The sequence below is a fragment of the Notolepis coatsorum genome (assembly GCF_963971535.1).
Source record: "Notolepis coatsorum genome assembly, chromosome: 12".
NCBI classification, from domain to species: Eukaryota; Metazoa; Chordata; class Actinopteri; order Aulopiformes; family Paralepididae; genus Notolepis; species Notolepis coatsorum.
In genome coordinates, this window is record NC_140176.1 from 18500169 (window position 1) to 18528012 (window position 27844).

The 27844-nt window shown below is 46.7% G+C and overlaps 1 protein-coding gene across 1 annotated transcript; it reads right to left on the reverse strand.

Annotated features, from left to right (window-relative positions):
- On the reverse strand, window positions 1-27844 carry LOC311238106 (SWI/SNF-related matrix-associated actin-dependent regulator of chromatin subfamily D member 3). The gene is made up of 12 exons (XM_084326095.1): window positions 27764-27844; window positions 25102-25144; window positions 15996-16118; window positions 15304-15429; window positions 13432-13527; window positions 9330-9431; window positions 8311-8472; window positions 8060-8157; window positions 5917-6052; window positions 4664-4786; window positions 3305-3406; window positions 1-2039 (listed from the first exon to the last, which is right to left on the reverse strand). The coding sequence occupies exons 1-12, from the start codon at window positions 27817-27819 to the stop codon at window positions 1986-1988; spliced, it is 1221 nt and encodes a 406-aa protein (XP_084182221.1). The 5' UTR covers window positions 27820-27844; the 3' UTR covers window positions 1-1985.

Sequence of the window (27844 nt, forward strand, 5' to 3'; positions counted from 1 at the left end):
AGTTGCAATCCTTTGGTGAGACCTTCGAGACATCCCATAATACATCAGGAACAGGCAGTTAGCGACTTCAAGAACAAAAATCAGCCCTTCAATGTACTCTTGCATGGTAACCTGTAGGCATAGATGTACAGCCCCGTGACTGTGTTGGGCGTGATATTGCCACACAAAATACAGTTTTATTACAAGTTGTTTCAATCTATAAGGGAAAGGGAACCGTTACTGGGGTGTTCATTATTCAATATTTAAAAAATACTCTAAAATGTAACTTTTTTCTGTAGGAAGATTTAATGTTAGGATTCTTTCATTCATTCGTGGATATCTCATTTTGGAACAAAACACTAGCGTCCATTCAAAGTACTGTTCTTAGGTTTATAACTATGGTAACACTATGGCCTTCTTTGCCTTTTAACATTAGTCGACCGACTTATTCATAGTACCGTGGTTTTGATTACACCGAGAGATCTACCTCGCATCGCTCTGAGAATTACAGCAGGCAAATAAATACGCTGAAGGTCCATTCCATAGAAACAGGACTGAAATGGAAGCTATACCTTCCAGTTAATGCTTCAAGTTCATTCTTCAACTCTGAAAATGAAACGGGTCCACTACCAGTGTTTACAGATCATGTGACCCCATCCCCTCCCGATCCAGCATTTCATTCCGTAGCTTCGCTTTAATGGACCAGTCTTTTTGACATGTTCCAGGTCAGTCTTGCCCCGACACAAAAATCATGGCGCCTTTCTTTTTTCATATTCACCTATTATATATTTCATATTCACCACTGCCATAGGCTTCCATTGTATCTGAAAATGTGTCTTAAACACCACATAAACCCATGAAAGTCACCCCATCTGACTAACATACCATGTTAACATCTGAGGTGCATTTATTTTCCTGGAACGTTTAACTTTTTATCCCCTGAAAAGTTTCCTTAATAACAACAGCTAAAAAGGAAGAAGAGGAATTCTTCCTCAGATACTATTACATCACGATGGCATAACCTTTCAGAAAACAAGTGACATGTAAGACACTAGCGTGACATTTTAGTCAGATGTGGTGTTTAAGACCCATTTTCAGATACACTGGAAGCCAATGGCAGTGGTGAATCAGCAGAAGATAACTACCAAATTGTTCAGTAACGGTAAAAGATTATAAAATAAGACGGGTGCCTTGACTTTTGTATCAAGGCAAAAATGACTTGTCAACCCACATGTCAACGATACGGGACCTCTCCCAAACTCTGCCCTCTCTTAGCTTGACGGAGGACACTTGTGATTTGCATGTCAAGAAAAGAGGGGGGAAGTCTGGGATAGGTCAATCCCCCCCCTGCACGCACACAAGAAGAACAAATGAATGTACACACTACACACACACACACACACACACACACACACACACACAGTGACACTAACACTGTTAAAGAGACATGAAAGCACCGGAACCCTGTGTGAGACACTTTAAAAAAGAGAACAAACAAACAGCTTGGGCCTCACCGGAACAAGTGTGTAGAACTCTTCCAGACACTGTAGCTATGGTTACGTCTTGCCTCTCTGAGACGAGTGTCCAGAACGCCGATGTGCAGCGGCCTTCGCAGAGGGACCGCTCGTCTTCAAGGGACAGTAGGACACACTAGTAGTAGTGACTTATGTTTACATAGAAGGCCACCCACTATCGGGGGAAAAGACTGTCTGATGATGATGATGGTGGTCCGTGGTCCTACAGGAGACAGAGGAGTGTGGAGCGGTCCACCGGAGGGAGAGAGGGGGTGTTCAGCCGTGCCGCTGAACACATGCGGTAAGGGAGGACATCCACACTGTCCCGTACAAAGCAAAACACACACATAGCCTACACACATGTGCAGTGGATGCATGTTTGCATGCACACACACACATACACACAAATGCACGCACACACACACACACACACGCGCAGACACACGCACCAGCTCCGAAATCAGATGCAGAGTGCAGGGAGGGGGGGTTTGCTTAGGTGTTGCGGACGGCTAAGGCTGTCTCCAACTCCTGTCTTCGCTGTTGAATCTGCCGGGATAGAAAGAAGAACCAGTTCAGAACATGTACAACACTAATTACAAAACTCCTTCAGGACTAGTGGTCGACTGATATAATTACAAAACTCCATCAAGACTAGTGGTTGACAGATATGGGTTTTAGAAGTGGCCTATACTAATATTTGAGAGACCAGGGTGGTTGATGGCCAATATAATGCTATTGTTTTTTTTGCATCTGATAAAATACAACAATTGAATTATAACAAATGAGACAAAATGGATGAACCTCTTCACTAATGTTGATAGATAGCTAATGTTAGCTATATTATATAGCTAATGTTAGCTACATTATATAGCCAATGTTAGCTACATTAGATAGCTAATGTTAGCTATATTATATAGCTAATGTTAGCTACATTAGATAGCTAATGTTAGCTATATTATATAGCTAATGTTAGCTACATTAGATAGCTAATGTTAGCTATATTAGATAGCTAATGTTAGCTACATTAGATAGCTAATGTTAGCTATATTATATAGCTAATGTTAGCTACATTAGATAGCTAATGTTAGCTATATTAGATAGCTAATGTTAGCTACATTAGATAGCTAATGTTAGCTATATTAGATAGCTAATGTTAGCTACATAGATTAGATTAGATAGCTAGTTTATATGGTTGATGGCAATTGTAGGAATGTAAGAAGCATTTTGTATAAAAGTATTCTGTACTTCTGTATGACAACTATTAAAGAAACTTGAATTGTAAAATATTGCAGTATTTCTTCACTTAAAAACATTTGTAAACTGTTGGAGCTATATTCTTCTACTTATTTTATTTACTATTGTATTCTTGCACAATCGAAGCAGGCATGGCCACCAGCATTTCACTGTATGCCCTGGTATGTGATAAATAAACCTCTTGAATCTTGAATCTGGGAGCCCTATTTACCTTTCCCAGTAAGCTCGCATGAAGTGATTGGTATCAACAGATTCCTTGTGATCTATAATTTCCACCATCATTATCGCTCTAGAATTGAGCCCACACTAGACCCTGTGAACGTTGGTAATGTGGGCCAATACTGATATTTAAAGAAATAGGCCAATATAAAAATGTACTTCAGGAGCACCCAATATAGTTAAAATGCTTGGGCACGGAGTCAGATGAATTTGGAAATATCTTCAGGGAGAGATCTTCCAGAAACCAGCAACAAAGTTTCCCATGATATTTTAATATTTTAATGAATGTTCCATATTAGCCTTGCCGCTATAGGACGCCTGTGGTGTCATCTCTTCACCTTGCAGTAGAAGTAGCGGCTGACGGCCTCCTGAGACCACGCCTCCTGGTAGAACTCCGCCCTCCTCTCCTCCTCCGGGTTCCCCACCACGTCCGTCATCAACTGCAACCAATGAGAAGCACGGTTAGAAATGTGTGATTCATGAGTCACTTTAAAGGTAGAATACGTAATTCCATCAAACAGCATCCTCCGGGCAAAAGAGTCCCACTTGGTGTTGCACTTCTTTTAATTTTGTTTTGTTTTGGTATGATGTGTGGGTTGGAGTTTAGTAGTAACGTATTATAGTGTGAGCCAGCTGTAGAAACCCCTCCCCCTGCCCTGTCCCCACTCAACTCCAACACACACATCAGACCAACACCAAACATGTAAACAACACCAAGCGGGTCTCTTTTGCTGTTTGGTTGCTGTTTGATGGCATTACAGATACCTTTAATAACAGGGGTTTGCATGTACTCTCTCACACTCTCTAATGTTGCATATATAATTAATATCAAGGCTGTAGACACCAAACCACATTATCATTTGTATTAAATGAGACACATTGGCAGCAATGGAACAAAAGCTGAATAGTCGATTTCCCTCCATCACACATTTTCTGAAAAAACATAACTTGAAATTAGCTCTTCTTTTTTTTTACTAGAACAACATAACTAGTTATAACAATAGTTTAGTTTTTCTTGTAACTACCCTGTGTTTTTGGTGGTTTGCTGGTTCACTTGAGTTTAATTTATCATCACAGATGTGAAACTTGGCTTGTAGTCAGGGGTTCAGATAAATAAATGACCACAGACATAACAATATATAGACAAACAACTTAACGTCATTGCTTAAGTGATAAGAAGAAGCAAGGTTATTATAGTTCACTAAACCTAAACTAAAAACGAACTGAAACTATATTGTGTACTTACAAAACAAACTAAAATAAAATAAAGAATATACAGAACATTTCTTTAGTTTTAGTCTTTGTCAATTTGGTGAACACAACAAACATGAGTAGGTATTGGTGCATAATGTTCATTGAGACTGGGATGTCTACATGACTGTGAGTCAATTGCCTTCACAGAGTGATGTATATATATATAATATATACATATTCTGAACTTCTCATTTAAATAAATAAATAAAACAAATAACTCAAACTAATAAAAAACGAAACTGAAACTAGCAAATCCGCTCTGGAAACAAACTGAACCCCTGCTAAAAATGTGCCAATGATGTCAGTGCCACCCCCACCACCAAGGTGCTGCGATGCCAGTGCCACCCCCACCATCAAGGTGCTGCCATGCCAGTGCCACCCCCACCACCAAGGTGCTGTGATGCCAGTGCCCCTATGACAGCGATAAACATGAAATGTCTCACTTTCAGATCTCTGTTCTGGGACTTCAGCCAGTCCTGAATGTAGCCCTTGGGATCTCTGGAGAAGCTGAGCATGAAGTCCCGCTGGATCTTCAGCTGGTTGATGGACTCGATGGTCTCATGGATCTGAAACAGAGTAGCGGGGGGGTCACGTGCGTCACAATCTTTCTGGAAATAAATTAGCATGAAGAAACTGTGTAAAAAAAAAAAAAAAAACGACCAATTAACTAACAAAGTCTTGGTTGACTTAAAGGAACACGCCAACATTATTGGGAATGGACTTACCGTCTTCCAGAGACAGATAAGAAGATAGATACCAATTTCCTCTCTGTGCGTTCAGTAGAAAGCTTACTGGCTTCAAGCTAACCTAGCTTAGCACAAATGAATGGAAGTGGATACGGACCTAGCTAGTGTTCTACTGAACGGTAGAAATAGGTATCTGTCTTCTTGTCTGAGTCTGGAGAAGACGGTAAGTGCATTTCCCATAATGTTGGCGTGTTCCTTTAAGACCAAATCGACTAAAGCTTAATTTGTAATTTTTTGGCAAAGAAACTATTTTGGATTTGATATAAATAATTTCCTTCCCTACCTGGCTACCCCACAACCCAAGAGAAAAAACACATTTACAATCTAAGGTAGTACGTTAGGTAAGCAGTGTCCCTGGTTCCAAAAAGCACAGCTAATTAATTAATTAAAGCCAGTTCATCCCATTGTGACATCATCGAGGGGAAGCAATTCTTGAACAACGTGTAGAGGCTTCAAGTGGAGGCAAAAACACTTTTTCCATAATACGAATGAGCAGACTTAGGCCTTCCTTCACGCAGTCTATTTAACACCTTCTGTTGAGTGTTGTCCTAGAACAGTGGTTCTCAAACTACGGGTCGTGACCCAAATTGGGGTCGTGGGTAGGTGACAGTATTGGAATAAAAAATTGCATTGGAAAGTAACATTTTTTATTAAAAAAAGATAATATATATATATTTTTTTAATGTTCCGGCAACATATTTTGGCTAAATATGCCTCGTTTTATAAATGTGTATTGATAACATAGTGCTGTGATTACATTTTCTAATAAATATGCATGATCAAGTTCAACGACGTAAGCTTTTATTTTGATATTCCTTAAATTCCACGTTGAAATTACGCAATGTGGGGTCCCCCAAAAAAAATCCTAAATAAAATGGGGTCACGGTATGAAAAAGTGTGAGAACCCCTGGTCTAGATAGAAGATAAGCCCCGGGTCCAGAAGGCCTCACCTTGTTGTCCAGAGAGGCGATCTCCTGCTGGTTGGCGGTGGACAGCAGGAAGCTGCTCATCTGGCCCTTCAGAGGGTCCTCCACCTCCACGTCGATGTCGTAGCAGGCCGTCTTCTTCTGGTCGTTGGGGTCCACACTGAGAGGAGGAGAGGGGGCCGGGATCCCATTAGATTCCAATGTAGTGTCATCATCGTACGGCACAAGTACAGCACAACGAAAAGAAGTTGGCGTCCGACAGTAAAGTGCATTAAAATGTACAAGTGATAACGTTCAAATATATAACACTCATTAAATTGCTCCACTGAAGCAGTTGCCTTGCTCAAGGGCTCCTTATTTGGAAAGAGCTCATTGGATTAGATTGAGAACAAACCATTTATAAAGATGTCCTATTAAATTGGATTTTATAGTTAATCATCAATCAGACTTGGGAAGTTGTTGCTATGGAATGGAAGGCAATAACTTTGGGTGCCATTTTAGGTACAGATTAGACTTCTTGATAGCAGAAGAAAGTGAGGCGAGCGCAGCCCCTCTCTCTCTCTCTCTCTCTCTCTCTTTCTCTCTCTCTCTCTCTCTCTCTCTCTCTCTCTCTCTCTCTCTCGCACTCTCTCTCTCTCGCTCAGTCTCTCAGCCTCTCTCTCTCTCTCTCTCTCTCTCTCTCTCTCTCTCTCTCTCTCTCTCTCTCTCTCTCTCAGCCTCTCTCTCTCAGCCTCTCTCTCTCTCTCTCAGCCCAGCTTGCCTGTCTCTTGGCCGAGTCCCCCTCTCTCTCTTTTCCCCAGTTGCAGTTTTCCTACACGCCACACGCAAAAGCAGCATGGCTTTCTACCTTGACGTGCGCAAAAAGCAGTGAGGAGGAGCGTAGCATGGAGCAGGCGTTCCACAGAAAACAATGAGAAAGACACAAGCGAGCGCTTCAGAACATAGTGTGTAGCCTCAGGAGGCACTCTCTCTCTCCAGTGGTGCGCAGACAAATAGCAAATCAGCCATCTTGTAACCTAAAATCCGCCAGGTAAAGCACACGCTACCAACTGTAATGCCTTGTCTGCATTAGCCATGTTCAGCCTGGCCGGGGCTAGTCGTGGTCTAGTATGGTATCATGGTATGGTTGGGTTTGTGTCTCCATTGCATTTCTTAATAGCGCGGCTAAACCCTGACTAGTGGAGACAAGGCACATTTTTCCCCCTCCTTCTTTTTTTCCGATTTTTCTCCCATCCCACTGTTAGTCGTTATGCCAATTCCCAACCCTTTTCCTGGTTGTTGCACACTTTCCCCTACTGTTGGTCCGAGAGGCCGGAGACTGTCACATGCTTTCCTCCGACGCATGTGCAGCCAGCCGGCAGGCCAGCCTGGCAGCGCAGATTCTCACCGGGAGAGTGTAACGTGTGGAAGGTCACACTACCTCTCTCCAGATCCTACCCTTGCTGAGCAGGCCCCCCGACCGAACTGTAGGGGTCGCTGTCCACAACGCCCAGGACCCACCCACGACTCCCCTCCCCCTAACTCAGCCAAACAAGTTAGTATAGCGATCAGCCCGAGCCAAGGCAATGCTGACTCTCCGGGGGGGACAAGGAACAGTTGTCCTCTACAGATTGTGGCTCGTCCCCCCAGCAGCATGACATCATCCCCCCAGCAGCATGACATCACCCCCCCAGCAGCATGACATCGTCCCCCCAGCAGCATGACACCATCCCCCCAGCAGCATGACATCATCCCCCCAGCAGCATGACATCATCCCCCCAGCAGCATGACATCATCCCCCCTGCAGCATGACACCATCCCCCCAGCAGCATGACATCATCCCCCCAGCAGCATGACATCATCCCCCCAGCAGCATGACATCATCCCCCCAGCAGCATGACACCATCCCCCCAGCAGCATGACATCATCATCCCCCCAGCAGCATGACATCATCCCCCCAGCAGCATGACATCATCCCCCCAGCAGCATGACATCATCCCCCCCAGCAGCATGACATCATCCCCCCCAGCAGCATGACATCATCCCCCCAGCAGCATGACATCATCCCCCCAGCAGCATGACATCACCCCCCCAGCAGCATGACATCATCCCCCCAGCAGCATGACATCATCCCCCCACGCCTCATAGAGGAAGATGTGTGTGTGGAGTGTTGGTCGTCTGGCCGGACCTGATGATGTGGTTGATGACGATGGGGTCCGGGGGCAGCAGCAGGTTGGTGAGGCGCTGAGGGATCTCAGAGAACTTCAGCCGAGGGCAGTCAAAGATCTGCAGGGAGACACAAAGAACACATAACACAATAAAAATATATCAAAATGATCCATCATTTTTCTATTTTCTCCAAAGTATAATGTACGTCATTGTAACTATTCCTGAGCCTTGGAGCTGGAAGTACTCGTCACAGTGTGAAGTATCCTGTACCTGCTGGAAGTACTTGTCACAGTTGATGTACTCCTTGTCGTGGGAGTCCTGCAGCTTGTTGGTCTTCACGTACTGCCAGAGCGCCTGGATGATGCAGGAGCGGGTCTGCGTGTGGATGCCGAGCAGCCGAGCCAGGCGTGGGTCCAGCTTGAACTGAGGCGGCTACGGAGGACGACATATAGAGCAACAGCACCACGGTTAACTGGAGCAGAGTCCCATCTTACAGTCACATTTCTAACATAACATCATACAACAGTGTCTTCAGCATATCTCACAAACTTAGACATGGAATGACACCGACTCGTAAAGGAGACCTATTATATGTCTTTTCAAAATTTAGTTAAAGAAGATGACATTCAGCCACTAGATGTCGCACTAGAGCACCAGCACGTCATTTACAAGTAGGGGATACATGCAAACAACAATATACATTTTGGACCCGCCATTTTTTTTTTAAAATCAATATCTTTGTGGGGGAAAGCAATACCTTTATTCCGCACCTTTCTAAAAACTCTGTGGGTGTATTTTCTTTTTTAAATGATTACTCTACATATAAATGTTATCTTTTTACAAAGAAAGAAGAAGTCTAAATCGAATTTTAATTATTTATTTTCCATCACCTCTTCTCTTCCCTTGTAATGAGCATGTTGTTTTTGGTGGGTATAGCACCACACCGAATCTCTAATGAATGGATTAATCAAAGCTAATTCATCCCATTGTGGCTTGTCAATCTGAAGACTTCAAACCCTGGTCAAACGGCAAGGAGTATTTCCCCCAGTGCCTGAATAATAACATGCCAGTTCGAAACGTCCCTTCAAAGTCCAGGCACCGCACAACCCATTTTCCATCATATGTCCCCATTAATTTGGAACAGTACATTGTAGTGATACTATAATGCTACTGTATGTGTGTAAATGAGATATTCACAGCGTTACCTCCTTTCTCTCTCTCTCTCTCTCTCTCTCTCTCTCTCTCTCTCTCTCTCTCTCTCTCTCTCTCTCTCTCTCTGGCGCCCTCACCTGGTAGTCGAGCATCAGCAGCAGAGTACAGCGCACGCTCACGTCTCCTGGTCTCTTCACCTGGAAGCCGTCCGTCTCCTGGGTGGTTGGGGTACGGTGCCACTAACAGAAGCACAGGAAACAACACACATTGACTACACTTCCCAGGGTACCGTGCTAAATCCATGTGTGACCCGGGGGCGTGGTAGAAAATAGCTACCATATTTTTCTTCTCAGACAAGGAGAACAATCAGTCTGTCCCCTACTGAACTCTCAGTGAAACTCAATACGTGAGCAGAATGAGGCGAGGAGACAGGCTCATTGGTCATGGACAATACTAATTGAGAAATATAATACATTCTTCTCCATTAGAGAGATCCTTTCTAGATTTCTAGCATGATACACATTTCTTGGTATCAGATTTTATCAATGGGGAAATGGTCAGATACCGACTCCCTATTTTTGCCTGGTATCAGACTGATACCTGATACAAGTATTGCTACAGTATCCCTAGTTACGGCTAGTGTTCATTTTGGGACATTGTGTTGTGTCTTGCAGCACTATGTCTGCGTCCATCCCATAATACCCCCCCAATGAAGCTTTGATTATTCGATGATAAGTACTACTAAAGCTTTGAAGCCCAAAAGATGGTATTTGGGACGACTCTCGATGGAACACAGGACACATTGAGTACACTTTCCAAACAGTCTGAATCAGGAGATACGACATTGGTGCTTGCTTACAAATGTCAATACAAAGGCTAAGAAGAACCAATACAATACCATGTGTCCACTTTCAGCTAGTAGCCCAGCCTTGACCTCTTTAATCTGTCATCTTTTGTGAGGTCAAATCAATGTAAAGGAAAACTGAGTAAGAGTAAGACGAGACCAAGATAGCAAAGGGACTGACCCATGTTTTTTTCAATCAGCAGACATTCTGGAGCCAACGCAAGAGCATGGCTTATCAAATTCAAGGTTTACACTGGCTTAACCAAATACGACTGTTGGCATTAAGAGGCAATGCTTTACTCTCTCCTCAGATGTCAAAACCTTGATACTATCTAATTGGTGTAGAAATGTTACATGTATATCCATTCAAACTTGACTGGTGAACAGCTGAAAACAAAACCTTCTGTGGAGTCACATTGCATTATGGCTTATTATGCCACATGGCAAAAACGCTTTCCATCACTAGCGACTCTGTACGGACTGAAAGTATTGATTGTGCCTCAAGGTACAACTACTGAATACATTCTCGGGAGCAGACTTGAGCATTTCTCACACTCACTCTGAACCTTGTCAGTTGAGTCATTTATCAAGAAAAAATCAAATAAAAGCGAGGGCCAGCTAATGGTTTCCATTTATTTGCAATAATGTGTTTTCTCCAGCTCTCTCTCTCTCTCTCTCTCTCTCTCTCTCTCTCTCCTCTCTCTCTCTCTCTCTCTCTCTCTCTCTCTCTCTCTCTCTCTCTCTCTCTCTCTCTCTCTCCTCCTTCTCTCTCTCTCTCTCTCTCTCTCTCTCTCTCTCACACACACACACCCACACACACACACACACACACACACACACACACACACACACACACACACACACACACACACACACACACACACACACACACACACACACACACACACACACACACACACACACACACACACACACACACACACACACACACACACACACACAAGTATACACACATAAAAGCATATATATACAGTATGTATGGTGTACAATGGATGTATAATGGTGTATACTGGTGTATAATGGTGTATAGTGGTGTATAGTGGTGTATACTGGTGTATACCGGTGTATAATGGTGTATAGTGGTGTATACTGGTGTATAGTGGTGTATAATGGTGTATAATGGTGAATAGTGGTGTATAATGGTGTATAGTGGTGTATAATGGTGTATAATGGTGTATAGTGGTGTATAGTGGTGTATAATGGTGTATAGTGGTGTATAATGGTGTATAATGTGTATAATGGTGTATAATGGTGAATAGTGGTGTATAATGGTGTATAGTGGTGTATAATGGTGTATAATGGTGAATAGTGGTGTATAGTGGTGTATAATGGTGTATAATGGTGAGTGGTGTATAGTGGTGTATAATGGTGTATAATGTTGTATAGTGGTGTATAATGGTGTATAATGGTGTATAATGGTGTATAATGGTGTATAATGGTGAAATAGTGGTGTATAATGGTGTATAGTGGTGTATAATGGTGTATAGTGGTGTATACTGGTGTATAGTGGTGTATAATGGTGTATAATGGTGTATAAAGGTGAATAGTGGTGTATAATGGTGTATAATGGTGTATAATGGTGTATAGTGGTGTATAGTGGTGTATAGTGGTGTATACTGGTGTATAGTGGTGTATAGTGGTGTATAATGGTGTATAGTGGTGTATAATGGTGTATAATGTTGTATAGTGGTGTATAATGGTGTATAATGGTGTATAGTGGTGTATAGTAGTGTATAGTGGTGTATAATGGTGAATAGTGGTGTATAATGTTGTATAATGGTGTATAATGGTGTATAATGGTGTATAGTGGTGTATAATGGTGTATAGTGGTGTATAGTGGTGTATAGTGGTGTATAGTGGTGTATAGTGGTGTATAATGGTGTATAATGTTGTATAGTGGTGTATAATGGTGTATAGTGGTGTATAATGGTGTATAATGGTGTATAGTGGTGTATAGTGGTGTATAATGGTGTATAATGGTGTATAGTGGTGTATAATGGTGTATAATGGTGTATAGTGGTGTATAATGGTGTATAATGGTGTATAATGGTGTATAATGGTGTATAATGGTGAATAGTGGTGTATAATGGTGTATAGTGGTGTATAATGGTGTATAGTGGTGTATAATGTGTATAATGGTGTATAATGGTGAATAGTGGTGTATAATGTTGTGTATAATGGTGTATAATGGTGTATAATGGTGTATAGTGGTGTATAGTGGTGTATAGTGGTGTATAGTGGTGTATACTGGTGTATAGTGGTGTATAGTGGTGTATAATGGTGTATAGTGGTGTATAATGGTGTATAATGTTGTATAGTGGTGTATAATGGTGTATAATGGTGTATAGTGGTGTATAATGGTGTATAGTAGTGTATAGTGGTGTATAATGGTGAATAGTGGTGTATAATGTTGTATAATGGTGTATAATGGTGTATAGTGGTGTATAATGGTGTATAGTGGTGTATACTGGTGTATAGTGGTGTATAATGGTGTATAGTGGTGTATAATGGTGTATAATGTTGTATAGTGGTGTATAATGGTGTATAGTGGTGTATAGTGGTGTATAATGGTGTATAGTGGTGTATAATGGTGTATAATGTTGTATAGTGGTGTATAATGGTGTATAATGGTGTATAGTGGTGTATAGTGGTGTATAATGGTGTATAATGGTGTATAGTGGTGTATAGTGGTGTATAATGGTGTATAGTGGTGTATAGTGGTGTATAGTGGTGTATAATGGTGTATAGTGGTGTATAATGGTGTATAATGGTGTATAGTGGTGTATAATGGTGTATAATGGTGTATAGTGGTGTATAGTGGTGTATAATGGTGTACAATGGTGTATAGTGGTGTATAGTGGTGTATAATGGTGTATAATGGTGTATAGTGGTGTATAGTGGTGTATAGTGGTGTATAGTGGTGTATAATGGTGTATAGTGGTGTATAATGGTGTATAATGGTGTATAGTGGTGTATAATGGTGTATAATGGTGTATAATGGTGTATAGTGGTGTATAGTGGTGTATAGTGGTGTATAATGGTGTACAATGGTGTATAGTGGTGTATAGTGGTGTATAGTGGTGTATAATGGTGTATAGTGGTGTATAGTGGTGTATAATGGTGTATAATGGTGTATAGTGGTGTATAGTGGTGTATAGTGGTGTATAATGGTGTACAATGGTGTATAGTGGTGTATAGTGGTGTATAGTGGTGTATAATGGTGTATAGTGGTGTATAGTGGTGTATAATGGTGTATAATGGTGTATAGTGGTGTATAGTAGTGTATAATGGTGTATAGTGGTGTATAATGGTGTATAGTGGTGTATAGTAGTGTATAATGGTGTACTATATAGTGTATGATGAGTAGAGCTTACCTCCACCAGGTGGTTGTCAGGACCATAGAGATCTTTATCCAGTTCTATCACCAGGCTTTTAAAAAACGACGAGAACTTTCTCTTCTGCTTCCCGGGCTGTGGGATGGACAGAGTGAGGTGGTTAATTAATTTCACCAGTGCTTTGGATTACACTGTAGCAACAGCTTTTCTAGAAAACCACAGAGGGTGAAAGAGATCATAAAACATTCCCAGGGTCCACTTCCTCAGTGCACCACCACCGCCACCAGAAATATTTGTTTTTGTCATTGTGAAACATAACCACACAGTGAAAGGACGGGCTGTGCAGACCACTGCAAGCACACATTCAGATTAGACTATTTGAAGTCAAGCTTACTGGGCAGAACAAATGTAAGATCCTTCTGCTTTCCCTGCTTCATGACCTCTGATCTTCAAAACATCAATATTTCCTCGAGAGTCGAAGCCAACAAGGTTTTCTTTCTGTCTGAATTGACTGTGACCATAATGCTAGAGTGATACATCTCTGCCGTGCTGCATGACTGCAGGCCAAATACAGCCTGCTGCAGCGCCTTGGTCAAAGAACACAACATTTTCCCACTGAACTGGAGGATTACGAAGACCTCAGTAATGTTTGAGAGGGTATGAGTCCAAGTGACTCATGCCACAATCATGACAAGTCGTTATGTCCTGCAGAAGAGGCTGACATCGGCATAATGAAGAAAAAAAAACGGATCCAATTTGAAAGCACCAGACCAGTGTTTTTGACATGTGGGTTCCAAGTCATTCTTGCCTCGATACAAAAATCAAAGCGCCCTTCTTTTTTCCATTGTATCTGAAAAGTTTTAGATATTTTTCTCTAGTTTTGCTTTTTTTTTTGTAATGAAAGAAATTATGAAAAAAGAAGGGCGCTTTGATTTTTGTATCAAGACTCCTGGCAACGGTACCTCCAGTCAGTCATCCCTACAAACACAACTGGCAGTGTTCGCAGGTGGGAAGCTGGTGGGGTATGAGTCCTGGTCGCCTGAATGCCTTCTACAACAGAACTGCCTTTCCGCGTCTCTGATTGGCCAGGTCATTTCTGGTCATGTGACATGTACGCCCAATCGTGGGGCCGCAAGTTTCTACACTGGTTAAGCTTAGGCGCTCGTTCGAAGTTGGTTAAGGTTAGAGTTTGTCTTAGAGCATGGCGATAGAACGCCAGGTAGTTTGCAGGCTGTTAGACCCGGAAATAGGCGCAGAACTTGCTGTGAGCATATGTGTGTAGGTTTTTTTAGATAACAGGTATTAGGGGTATATCTTATATAAGACAACTAACTAAAATGTGATCTCATTGGATGTGCCCTGACAATTAATGCTTGTATATCTTATCGTGTGTTGTCATGTTTGTTTATATGTTTGTTTAAAAAATAATAAAAAAATAAAATACAAAAAAAAGAACTTGCTGTCCCACGATTGGCGCACATGTCACATGACCTGGCCAATCAGAGCGCAAAACTCGAACGCGGAAACGCAGTTCCGTCGTAGAAGGCATACACGCGTCCTGGTCGTTGCAATAGCGACCCCTACTGGTCGGTCGGGGGCACATGTTCAGCAGGGAGGGGATCTGGGGGAGATAGCATGAACATCAGCGCATGTTACGCTCTCCCAGTGAAACTTCTCACTGGCAGGCGAAAATAAGTGGTTGGTGACTCCACATGTATCAGAGGAGGCATGTGGTAGTCAAAAAAAAAAAAAAATACTTTGAACCCACGTGTAAAAAATATTGTTTTAAAAAAACTGGTATGGTCCTTACAATTTTTCAAATGTCCTCAGACCTTTAGAACACAATAACTAAAGAACGCAGAGGATGTGTAGATGCAGCGATATGAGCAGCAAAGTGAAAACAAGACTCACGTCATCGAGCAGCTTCCCCTCTACTCGCAGTTCCCATGATGCAATGCTACCGTCTGAGTCGTCGGCATCAGGTCTCGCGGGGTTAAACGTGTTGGAGATATACAACCTCAGTTTACGTTTTTGCTGCTGACACAAGGACACGTACAAGTACACACACATGCACACACACACACACACACACACATACACACACACACATACATGCACATACACATTCACATACATACACATACACAATCATACACACACAGACACACACATGTGATCAATTTACATTTTCTCGTGTGTTGAAGATCATTCCTAAGAAGCTGGGGCATTAAAACAAAAGTCTGACATTCCAAGTTATCAGCTCACCGTCTTCTCCAGCGGACATGTACGGGTAGCCTTCGGGAGAGAGGTGTTAATTGGACAACGCGTAGGCGACCCGTACGCTATGTCCGCTTCCATTCATTGTGCTAAGCTAGGCTAACATGCGGCCAGATAGCTGGCTGCATGCAGTGGTGAGTAAGTACCATATCTATCACCAGTGAGTGATGATACATCTGAGTAGAATGATACACCGTGTCTAGAGGTTTCAGAGTGGAAGGAGCGGCATTTCCGCCGTTGACTTTGCGTGTATTTGTGCCTCCTCTAACTTTTGTTTCGACGTTGTATCACGTGAACGTACTACAACGAGTCAGGAATCCTCTTACCTTCATTGGTCTCTTCAGTGCTTCTTGAATGTCCACCCGTTTGCGCATGATGGTCTGGTCCAGTTTACGCTCGAAGGCCAGCAGGTCCATGTAGGCCTGGGACTCCGGGACCAGCTCACGGATCTGACGAGAGAGAGCGAGAGAGGGAGAGAGAGAGAGAGAGAGAGAGGGAGAGAGAGAGGGAGAGAAAGAGAGAGAGAGAGGGGGAGAGAGAGGGAGAGAGAGCTCTTTAAAGAACTTAGGGTTACTAGTCTAACTGTGAGGTTTTGCCCGCTGCTCACTACCTTTTCTCTGTCTTCTTTAAGCCTACTGTTAGGAATTCCCTATTTTCTGTCTTCTTTAAGCCTACTGTTAGGAATTCCCTACTCACTCTCTCTAGCCCCCACCCTCTCGTTCTTTACCCTTAGTGGCCACACCTGTTTGATATTCTATTATCTCTCGCACCTGTGGTGGCAGGCTAATTAGTCCCCCTGTGGGCTTTAAATACCAGGGCGCTTCCCCTCGTTTTGGCGTGGGGTCGTGTTGTATTCATGCCGAGTCATATTCCTAACATCTAGACTCTTTTCGGGAGATCCTCTGGTCTACCAATGCTGTAAGATGGACCTCTCCAGCCTTGAGATGTTTGCTCCAGCCTTCGTCTGCTGTCGCCGTAGCCTGTGGAGGAGACTGTTCTGCGCTCCCTGTAACTTCCACGGGAGGCACCTCAGCGTTCCACTGCAGACCCCAGCGCAGCTGTTCGTCCTGACGCACATCTAGACCAACGCGCATCTCCCGGACCCTCGAGCTTGGCACGCTCCTCCGTTCCAGCGCACTGACGCGCATCTCCCGGACCCTCGAGCTTGGCACGCTCCTCCGTTCCAGCGCACTGACGCGCATCTCCCGGACCCTCGAGCTTGGCACGCTCCTCCGTTCCAGCGCACTGACGCGCATCTCCCGGACCCTCGAGCTTGGCACGCTCCTCCGTTCCAGCGCACTGACGCGCATCTCCCGGACCCTCGAGCTTGGCACGCTCCTCCGTTCCAGCGCACTGACGCGCATCTCCCGGACCCTCGAGCTTGGCACGCTCCTCCGTTCCAGCGCACTGACGCGCATCTCCCGGACCCTCGAGCTTGGCACGCTCCTCCGTTCCAGCGCACTGACGCGCATCTCCCGGACCCTCGAGCTTGGCACGCTCCTCCGTTCCAGCGCACAGATGCGCATCTTCCAGACCTTCGAGCTTGGCACGCTCCTCCGTACCAGCGCACTGACGCGCATCTTCCAGACCTTCGAGCTTGGCACACTCCTCCTCGCAGACGCACCCCGAGGCGTCTCTCGGTTCCGACAGCGGCTACCCGGTGGACGACGCTCTCGCCACCGCCACTGTCCCGACGCGCACACCAAGGTGTGGCGCGCACTCTGTTCCTCGGCTCCGACAGCGGCTACCCGGTGGACGACGCTCTCGCCACCGCCACTGTTCCGACGCGCACACCAAGGTGTGGCGCGCACTCTGTTCCTCGCTCCGACAGTGGCTACCCGGTGGACGACATCCTCGCCACCGCCACTGTTCCAGCTCCCTGTTCCGACGCGCACACCAAGGTGTGGCGCGCACTCTGTTCCTCGGCTCCGACAGCGGCTACCCGGTGGACGATGCCCTCGTCACCGCCACTGTTCCAGCACTCTGATCCTCGGCTCCAACAGCGGCTACCCGGTGGACGATGCCCTCGTCACCGCCGCTGTTCCAGCGCTCTGTTCCTCGGCTCGGACAGCCAGCCACCCGGTGGCGATGCCCTCGTTCCCGCTGCTGCCCCTGTACCTTTACGCATACGCCTGGGTGAGTTTTGATTGTGATGTCACTCACCCAGCGTAGTGCCCTTGCCCCCGTTCCCGCTGCTGTCCCCGTACCTTTACGCATACGCCTGGGTGAGTTTTGATTGTGATGTCACTCACTCAGCGTAGTGCCCTTGCCCCCGTTCCCGCTGCTGTCCCCGTACCTTTACGCATACGCCTGGGTGAGTTTTGATTGTGATGTCACTCACTCAGCGTAGTGCCCTAGCCCCCGTTCCCGCTGCTGTTCCTGTACCTTTACGCATACGCCTGGGTGAGTTTTGATTGTGATGTCACTCTCCCAGCGTATTGCCTCTGTTAGTTAGTTTGGACATTTCATCTCCCAGCGTATTGCCTCTGTTAGTTAGTTTGGACATTTCATCTCCCAGCGTATTGCCTCTGTTAGTTAGTTTGGACATTTCATCTCCCAGCGTAATGCCTCTGTTTTTGGTTCTCACTTAGAATAGTATTTTTGGACTTTACATCTCCCCCTGTGTGTTTGTCACACGAAGATATTATTACTTTGTTCACTTTGTTATTTGGACTGTTCTGCACCTGCTCTGTTTTTTCCCCTTTTGTGCATTAACTATCTCCTCTGTCCTGCAGAGCGGCCCAGATGATTTCCACCAGTCCTCCCAGTTCCTCCCTGTTTCCCAGCCCGCCTCCGCGGGCCTCAGTCCCCTCAGTTCCCTAGTTCTCCCCTTTCTAGTTCCACCTAGTTCCTGGTCCCAAGTTCTCCCCTCTGTTCCACCTAGTTCCTGTTCCCTAGCTCTCCCCTTTCTAGTTCCACCTAGTTCCTGTTCCCTAGTTCTCCCCTTTCTAGTTCCACCTAGTTCCTGGTCCCAAGTTCTCCCCTTCTAGTTCCACCTAGTTCCTGTTCCCTAGTTCTCCCCTTTCTAGTTCCACCTAGTTCCTGGTCCCAAGTTCTCCCCTTCTAGTTCCACCTAGTTCCTTGTCCCTAGTTCCCCTAGTCCCCGTTTCTCCTGTTCCCTAGCTCTCCTAGTCCCTAGTCCTCTCTCCCTAGTTCTCCTTGTCCCTGGTTTACCTAGTCTCTAGTTCCTCTGTCCCAAGGCGTTCCCTTAACCTTCCCTTTGGCGTTCCCTTTCCTTCCCGCCTCTTAAAGGCACCTTTCCTTCCCCTCATATTATATTCCTGTAATTGTGATTCTCCCTTAAAGGGACAGTGCCCTTTTCCCTGTATTTCCCTGTTGTTCAATAAATATCTGTTTCTTGGCAAACCATCATACCTGTCTTGTGTTGTGCGATTGGGGTCGGTTACAAACCATAACAGTACGACCCCACCAAGTCTACGACCCCAGCCAGCACAGACTGTGTATGTTGAGTTTGCCTTTTTTTTTTCTTGTTCCCTCTAGCTCCCCTGTTAGCCCAGTTTAGCTTCCTTGTTAGCCCTGTTTAGCTCCCTTGTTAGCTTGTTAGCTCCCCTGTTTAGCTTGTTAGTCTCCCCGGTTAGCTCCCCTGTTTGCTTCCCGTTTAGCCCTGTTTGACCCCCCTGTAGCTAGCCATGCCCTGGCAGCTAACCCAGTCCCTCAGCAGAGCCCCTGTCTGCTAGCTTAGCCCCGGCTGCTAGCACAGCCTCTATGTTTATGCAGCCCTTGCTGCTGGCATAGGCCCTGTAGCTAGCCATGCCCTGGCGGCTAACCCAGTTTCCCTCTGCATGGCCCCGGCCTGCTAGCTTGGCCCCGGCTGTTAGCACAGCCTCTATGTTAATGCAGCCTTGCAGCTGGCATAGGCCCTGTAGCTAGCCAGGCCCAAGCAGCTAACCTGGTCCCTCTGCATGGCCTCCACTTTTTTGTGTAGTTTATCTCACACAGCTAGGACTGTCCTTCCAGCTAGCTTGTTCTCTCATGCTGGTCCAGCCCTGTCTGCCAGCCTAGCTCCGGCAGCTAGCGCAGCCTCTATGTTGATGTAGCAGTACAGCTAGCATAGGCCCTGTAGCTATCAGTGCCCTGGCAGCTACCCTTTCCCTCTGCTAGCCTAGCTCCGGCAGCTTGCGCAGCCTCTATGTTGATGTAGCAGTACAGCTAGCATAGGCCCTGTAGCTGTCAGTGCCCTGGCAGCTAACCTTCCCTCTGCTAGCCCTTTTCCCGGTGCTACCATGGTTACCCCTTTTGCTACCCTGCTTGCCCCTCAGTTCTCTAGACCCAGTTCCTCTAGACCAGTTCTCTAGACCAGTTCTCTAAACCAGTTCTCTAGACCAGTTCTCTAGCCCGGTTCTCTAGCCCAGTTCTCTAGACCAGTTCTCTAGACCAGTTCTCTAGACCCAGTTCCTCTAGACCAGTTCCCCCAGTTGCCCCTCTGCTACCCTAGTTACCCCTCGGCGACCCTGTTTCTTTTGCTAGCCCCACTCTTGTGGTGGCTTCCCCTGCTGGCTTGGCCAGTACCGTCTTGTTTTGCCCCTGCCACTCTGTCTGTATTTGTTTTGGGTCGCCGGGTGGCTCCCGTTGGAGGGGGGGATACTGTGAGGTTTTGCCCGCTGCTCACTACCTTTTCTCTGTCTTCTTTAAGCCTACTGTTAGGAATTCCCTATTTTCTGTCTTCTTTAAGCCTACTGTTAGGAATTCCCTACTCACTCTCTCTAGCCCCCACCCTCTCGTTCTTTACCCTTAGTGGCCACACCTGTTTGATATTCTATTATCTCTCGCACCTGTGGTGGCAGGCTAATTAGTCCCCCTGTGGGCTTTAAATACCAGGGCGCTTCCCCTCGTTTTGGCGTGGGGTCGTGTTGTATTCATGCCGAGTCATATTCCTAACATCTAGACTCTTTTCGGGAGATCCTCTGGTCTACCAATGCTGTAAGATGGACCTCTCCAGCCTTGAGATGTTTGCTCCAGCCTTCGTCTGCTGTCGCCGTAGCCTGTGGAGGAGACTGTTCTGCGCTCCCTGTAACTTCCACGGGAGGCACCTCAGCGTTCCACTGCAGACCCCAGCGCAGCTGTTCGTCCTGACGCACATCTAGACCAACGCGCATCTCCCGGACCCTCGAGCTTGGCACGCTCCTCCGTTCCAGCGCACTGACGCGCATCTCCCGGACCCTCGAGCTTGGCACGCTCCTCCGTTCCAGCGCACTGACGCGCATCTCCCGGACCCTCGAGCTTGGCACGCTCCTCCGTTCCAGCGCACTGACGCGCATCTCCCGGACCCTCGAGCTTGGCACGCTCCTCCGTTCCAGCGCACTGACGCGCATCTCCCGGACCCTCGAGCTTGGCACGCTCCTCCGTTCCAGCGCACTGACGCGCATCTCCCGGACCCTCGAGCTTGGCACGCTCCTCCGTTCCAGCGCACTGACGCGCATCTCCCGGACCCTCGAGCTTGGCACGCTCCTCCGTTCCAGCGCACTGACGCGCATCTCCCGGACCCTCGAGCTTGGCACGCTCCTCCGTTCCAGCGCACAGATGCGCATCTTCCAGACCTTCGAGCTTGGCACGCTCCTCCGTACCAGCGCACTGACGCGCATCTTCCAGACCTTCGAGCTTGGCACACTCCTCCTCGCAGACGCACCCCGAGGCGTCTCTCGGTTCCGACAGCGGCTACCCGGTGGACGACGCTCTCGCCACCGCCACTGTCCCGACGCGCACACCAAGGTGTGGCGCGCACTCTGTTCCTCGGCTCCGACAGCGGCTACCCGGTGGACGACGCTCTCGCCACCGCCACTGTTCCGACGCGCACACCAAGGTGTGGCGCGCACTCTGTTCCTCGCTCCGACAGTGGCTACCCGGTGGACGACATCCTCGCCACCGCCACTGTTCCAGCTCCCTGTTCCGACGCGCACACCAAGGTGTGGCGCGCACTCTGTTCCTCGGCTCCGACAGCGGCTACCCGGTGGACGATGCCCTCGTCACCGCCACTGTTCCAGCACTCTGATCCTCGGCTCCGACAGCGGCTACCCGGTGGACGATGCCCTCGTCACCGCCGCTGTTCCAGCGCTCTGTTCCTCGGCTCGGACAGCCAGCCACCCGGTGGCGATGCCCTCGTTCCCGCTGCTGCCCCTGTACCTTTACGCATACGCCTGGGTGAGTTTTGATTGTGATGTCACTCACCCAGCGTAGTGCCCTTGCCCCCGTTCCCGCTGCTGTCCCCGTACCTTTACGCATACGCCTGGGTGAGTTTTGATTGTGATGTCACTCACTCAGCGTAGTGCCCTTGCCCCCGTTCCCGCTGCTATCCCCGTACCTTTACGCATACGCCTGGGTGAGTTTTGATTGTGATGTCACTCACTCAGCGTAGTGCCCTAGCCCCCGTTCCCGCTGCTGTTCCTGTACCTTTACGCATACGCCTGGGTGAGTTTTGATTGTGATGTCACTCTCCCAGCGTATTGCCTCTGTTAGTTAGTTTGGACATTTCATCTCCCAGCGTATTGCCTCTGTTAGTTAGTTTGGACATTTCATCTCCCAGCGTATTGCCTCTGTTAGTTAGTTTGGACATTTCATCTCCCAGCGTAATGCCTCTGTTTTTGGTTCTCACTTAGAATAGTATTTTTGGACTTTACATCTCCCCCTGTGTGTTTGTCACACGAAGATATTATTACTTTGTTCACTTTGTTATTTGGACTGTTCTGCACCTGCTCTGTTTTTTCCCCTTTTGTGCATTAACTATCTCCTCTGTCCTGCAGAGCGGCCCAGATGATTTCCACCAGTCCTCCCAGTTCCTCCCTGTTTCCCAGCCCGCCTCCGCGGGCCTCAGTCCCCTCAGTTCCCTAGTTCTCCCCTTTCTAGTTCCACCTAGTTCCTGGTCCCAAGTTCTCCCCTCTGTTCCACCTAGTTCCTGTTCCCTAGCTCTCCCCTTTCTAGTTCCACCTAGTTCCTGTTCCCTAGTTCTCCCCTTTCTAGTTCCACCTAGTTCCTGGTCCCAAGTTCTCCCCTTCTAGTTCCACCTAGTTCCTGTTCCCTAGTTCTCCCCTTTCTAGTTCCACCTAGTTCCTGGTCCCAAGTTCTCCCCTTCTAGTTCCACCTAGTTCCTTGTCCCTAGTTCCCCTAGTCCCCGTTTCTCCTGTTCCCTAGCTCTCCTAGTCCCTAGTCCTCTCTCCCTAGTTCTCCTTGTCCCTGGTTTACCTAGTCTCTAGTTCCTCTGTCCCAAGGCGTTCCCTTAACCTTCCCTTTGGCGTTCCCTTTCCTTCCCGCCTCTTAAAGGCACCTTTCCTTCCCCTCATATTATATTCCTGTAATTGTGATTCTCCCTTAAAGGGACAGTGCCCTTTTCCCTGTATTTCCCTGTTGTTCAATAAATATCTGTTTCTTGGCAAACCATCATACCTGTCTTGTGTTGTGCGATTGGGGTCGGTTACAAACCATAACACTAACACCCTTCTGCCCCTTAAAGAACCAGTTTAACACCCAGCTGCTCCTTAACCTCCTAAGCATGATCGCACGTCGCGGCACTTTGCCCTCGTCTGTCGGCTCCGGGCTGCGTTTTTGCCGACCAACCAATACATTGTTGGAAAGTTGAATGAGTCACCTTTCGATCGGCACCCTACTCAACCTATTGCGTGCTACTCCGAGCATCGAGGGCTACTACGCTGAACACACTCCACCCCTCCTTCTCTCTCCCTCTCTGTCTCTTGTCATTGTGTTCCATCACATTCCTCCTCTATCTTCATCCCGGGTGTCTCTCAGCGGGTAAAGGTGTCGAGCAGACGGGAGCGCGGCAGACATTCTCTGTCCCTGAGTCACTAGAGGCCGGCGCCGCGTCCCCGCTGCTGCTATCTCTGTCTGGGTTGTGTTTCGGGATGAAGACCTCGACACAGAGGCCCACATAGTTCCCCATGAGCCCCTGTCCGTGGAGGAAAACACCGACCTGTGTGTGTGTGTGTGTGTGTGTGTGTGTGTGTGTGTGTGTGCGTGCGTGTGTGTGTGTGTGTGTGTGTGTGTGTGTGTGTGTGTGTGTGTGTGTGTGTGTGTGTGTGTGTGTGTGTGTGTGTGTATGGTCAGAGGGACATGGCATGGTATAGACCACTGCACTATGACTGCAACACTTCCGGTATTCTGAAATCATGGAGGAGAGAGGGGGGGGGGGGGGGGAGACAATTAATGAATGTGGATGAGAGCCTTGACATTAAGTGGTTGTAGCTACGGCTGTAGGGACATGATCCCATAGACTTGTATACGCCCGAGTCTCCTGAATGAAAGATTGCCCACGGAGTCTCTCTGGATTGTCCAGAGATCTAGGTTTATCAATATGTGCATGCAGAGTTCGGGAGTAGGTGCAGAAAAGTGACTATAGCTCGGGCGAGAAAGTTATGGGACTGGTCTCTCCGTATTCAGGAGACTCAGGCGTATATATAAATTAGAATATCGTGGAAAAGTCCATTTATTTCGCCACATTGATGCAGTAATTTCACATTCACCCATTCCCTCACAGATTCATATACCATGCAAAGTGCCAACCTGCTCATCGGGCGCAGTGTCTTGCTCAAATGTCTTGCTTCGATTCCCGGGAGGAGCTGGAATCGAACCGGGAACCTTCCGATTACCAGACGACCGCTCTACCTCCTGAACCACTGTCGGTTCCCTCTGCCCAACATCTTGATAACGAAGACTAAACAAGACTAACGAGACCCGACTCCTATCTCTTAGAATGGGGAGTCACACGCATCTAAGAATCGGTCAGACATCGTCACTGGGGGGGAATCCCTTTTTTCGACTTAGACCAGCTTCTACACATGCGCCATCCAGTGATCTCTGGCGCAATACCCACACCTTTGGCAGAGATTGTGATTAATTTAAAAGATAAAAAAAACAAAACCTCCCATTTCACCTCAAAATGCAGTAAATTATAATTGTACACAACATAAAATCAAATCACATTTAATGATCTTCTCTGAATATGGTCCTTTTGTAGCAAGTGTTGCCGCCATATTTAGTGCCACGGTGTTACGTGGAATGTCTCTGGTTTACATGCAGGGTGGAGCGTTGCACCAACAACCTCCGACAGCCCTCACCTGTGGCGATGCTGCTGCCATCGTTGACTTGTATGATTCAAATTCTAGTTGTGGCTGCGTTTTTACACATTTCCCCCCATTTCCAGCCCAACAAGCAACTGTTCCAAATGAAACCCCCTGCAATTTTTTTTTTAAGAAACCCCCCCAATATCCAAACCCTTCCTGATCGCTCAGATGTCCGCCCTCTTCCTCGTTTGTAAGCAACACACAGTCATCTGGCATCTCCCGACAATCCAAAAACAAGCACACGTTGAAAAGAAACACACAGCTCGACTCTTTCTCGACGTGCAGTAAATGGAAGAAACAAGGTGAAGAAGAGAAAAGGTACAGATATCATATGTAGACTCACCCTTTGTGGAAGAATCTTGTCAGCCATTTTCCTCCTCTTAGCACTAGAGAGGGAGAGGAAGACAGAGAGAAAGAGGGAAAAGGGAGCATGTTACTATGGTGACTGATAGCGTAGCACCCAGGCCATCTGCTAAAATGCTGGGTTACATCCAGCACCACTGTGTCCCAGCTGTGTGTGTGTGTGTGTGTGTGTGTGTGTGTGTGTGTGTGTGTGTGTGTGTGTGTGTGTGTGTGTGTGTGTGTGTGTGTGTGTGTGTGTGTGTGTGTGTGTGTGTGTGTGTGTGTGTGCGTGCGTGTGCGTGTGCGTGTGTGTGTGTGTGTGTGTGTGTGTGTGTGTGTGTGTGTGTTCTGAAATGCAGTGGTATCCTACCTGGAGAGTGAAAGCCTGTCTAGCATCCAAAAAAGTGTCAACATGACACATCTCACAACTGGTGTGTGTTCACTTGCATACATAGACACGCGCACACACGCACACACACGCACACACACGTTCACACACACACACACCATTACCAGTGCACCAGAACAAGAACAGTGACAGTTTGTGTGTTTTGTGGGTTCATTCTGACATGAAAAACGATCAAGTCATATTTGTCATCCTGCCATCTATTAGAACTACAAAGTCCTACGCACAATATGCACAAACAATACGTGTAGATAATACCAAGCAGTTCCTTCTGCATTACCTTCTGTATTAGCGAGCTATTTGGCTACAGTCAGATCACCCTGTGCTGATCTTATACTTACACTGATATGAGTGATCGTGGAGAAAGACAGAAGGTCATTCTGTGCCGGGTCCATCTGTCTGTGAATGTTATAACTCTCTCACCGAGTGGAGTTGATTTAAAGCTCCCCTCCACTAAAAAACATGTTTTTCATGGTTAACCCCTCTTGGAGACATGACTTTGACTACCGTACTTTTCGCACTATAAGCCGCACCTGACTATAAGCCGCAGCAGCTAAATTGAATGATGTGTACATATATAAGCCGCACTGGACTATAAGCCGCAGGTGTTTTAATGTTTAATTACCATATGTAATTAGCATTGGGACACAATACTGTCGGACAAATAACAAGAATGAACTCATTTACAAGTTGTATTAAGTTTAGCAAATAAGGGAACAGATAAATAACATTTCAATGCAGTCAAAAAAGCAATATTTTAGATTTGTACATTTTCGGGTTTGGTCACGTCGAGTCACATATAAGCCGCACCGTTATATAAGCCGCAGGGTCGAAAAATGGGGGAAAAAGCCGCGGCTTATAGTCCGAAAAGTACGGTATACAGATTGTTACTTGTGCAGAATGTGTCACCAAGGTGCCTTTTTCTTCCACATTCTTCCCCTGGAGAGGGAAAGCTCATCTGCACTTCCCTGAAATCTCAGTTGCATGTGTGATGTTCCTAATCGAACCTAACTTTACATCTTTAATTTCAGCATACACAGAAATCACGAGTAGGTATTATTGACACGTCTGGAAAGAATACATGGTGCAGACTCGGAATTCCTGGTAAATATCAATGGGTGTTTGTGGGCAATTTGCATATCCAACAATCCTTGCATTCTCAATGTAGGGTAAAAGATTTAGAGATGCTGCCAAACCATGTTCAGTCATTTACTGAACAAAAAACAAAACATGTATACAAATTGTCATTCAATATAGAACAATGTTTAAAGGAACACGCCAACATTTGGGGAAATTAGCTTACCGTCTTCTCCAGAGAGAGACAAGAAGATGGATACCAGTTTCCTCTCTGTGCGTTCAGTAGAAAGCTATCTGGCTGCATGTTAGCCTAGCTTAGCACAATGAATGGAAGCGGACAGTGCCGGTTAGCCTTCGGGAGAGGTGTTACTTGGACAATGCCTAGGCTAACCGGCACTGTCCGCTTCCATTCAACGTGCAGCCTTTCTACTCAACGCACAGAGAGGAAACTGGTATCTATCTTCTTGTCTCTCTCTGGAGAAGACGGTAAGCTAATTTCCCAAAATGTTGCCGTGTTCCTTTAAGGGTTTGAAATACATCTCGAGGGGATCATTCCTCTCTATAGCTCTCCTCCCCTTGAATTATCCGTCTCGACGTTCCTCTCAGCGACACATACAGCTACGTAACATCAGTGGGAACAACAGAGACACTAAAATCCCCGGACACTTGGTGTGACCGTGTGAGTTCATGCAACGACGTCGTCAGCGGTGGCAGTGAAGGGGTTCGGCGGGGATTCCCTTGATGCTGGAGAAAAGGCTTTTTTTCACAGGGCAATGCAAGCTACTAAAAGGTCCCCTTTAGAGAGGGACACGAGAGACAAGACACACAAACGGTGCACACCGTTGGGAGTAAAGCATCACCCAGTTCACACCGGCTCACAACACATGGTGATTTGTTGTTTTCAAAAAAGGTTCTCAAGAGGAGATACTACTGGCTGCTGATTTTTATTTCCCACCATGCCATGCTCCAATCCAAAGCATGCACCAGGCAACCGTCGTTGAGGGTGATTTCTAAAGGCTTGAAGGTTTAGGAAAACAAGGGTATCTGTAAATACGGGGGTGGGGGGGTTGGGGGGCACTTTGAAACCGAGTAAACCAGGGACTCAGGGGGTCAGGAAGGGTTCAAGGGTTTCGAGAGTCAAAACGTATGAAAACTGACATGCAGCAGAATAAACTCCTACTTTGATCCGAGCGTGGGATCTGATTGGGGCTCTCTGTCCGTCTGCCTCGCCGGCATCTCATTGGCTCCAGGGAATCCCACT

Excerpts from the sequence above, each read along its gene's own strand:
- LOC311238106 (XM_084326095.1), bottom strand. The coding sequence starts at position 27,819 with ATGCCGGCGAGGCAGACGGACAGAGAGCCCCAATCAGATCCCACGCTC. Across the intron at positions 9,432-13,431 it reads CTGACAACCACCTGGTGGAG|TGGCACCGTACCCCAACCAC; the intron begins GTAAGCTCTACT and ends TGCTTCTGTTAG. Across the intron at positions 8,158-8,310 it reads GTGACAAGTACTTCCAGCAG|ATCTTTGACTGCCCTCGGCT; the intron begins GTACAGGATACT and ends GTCTCCCTGCAG.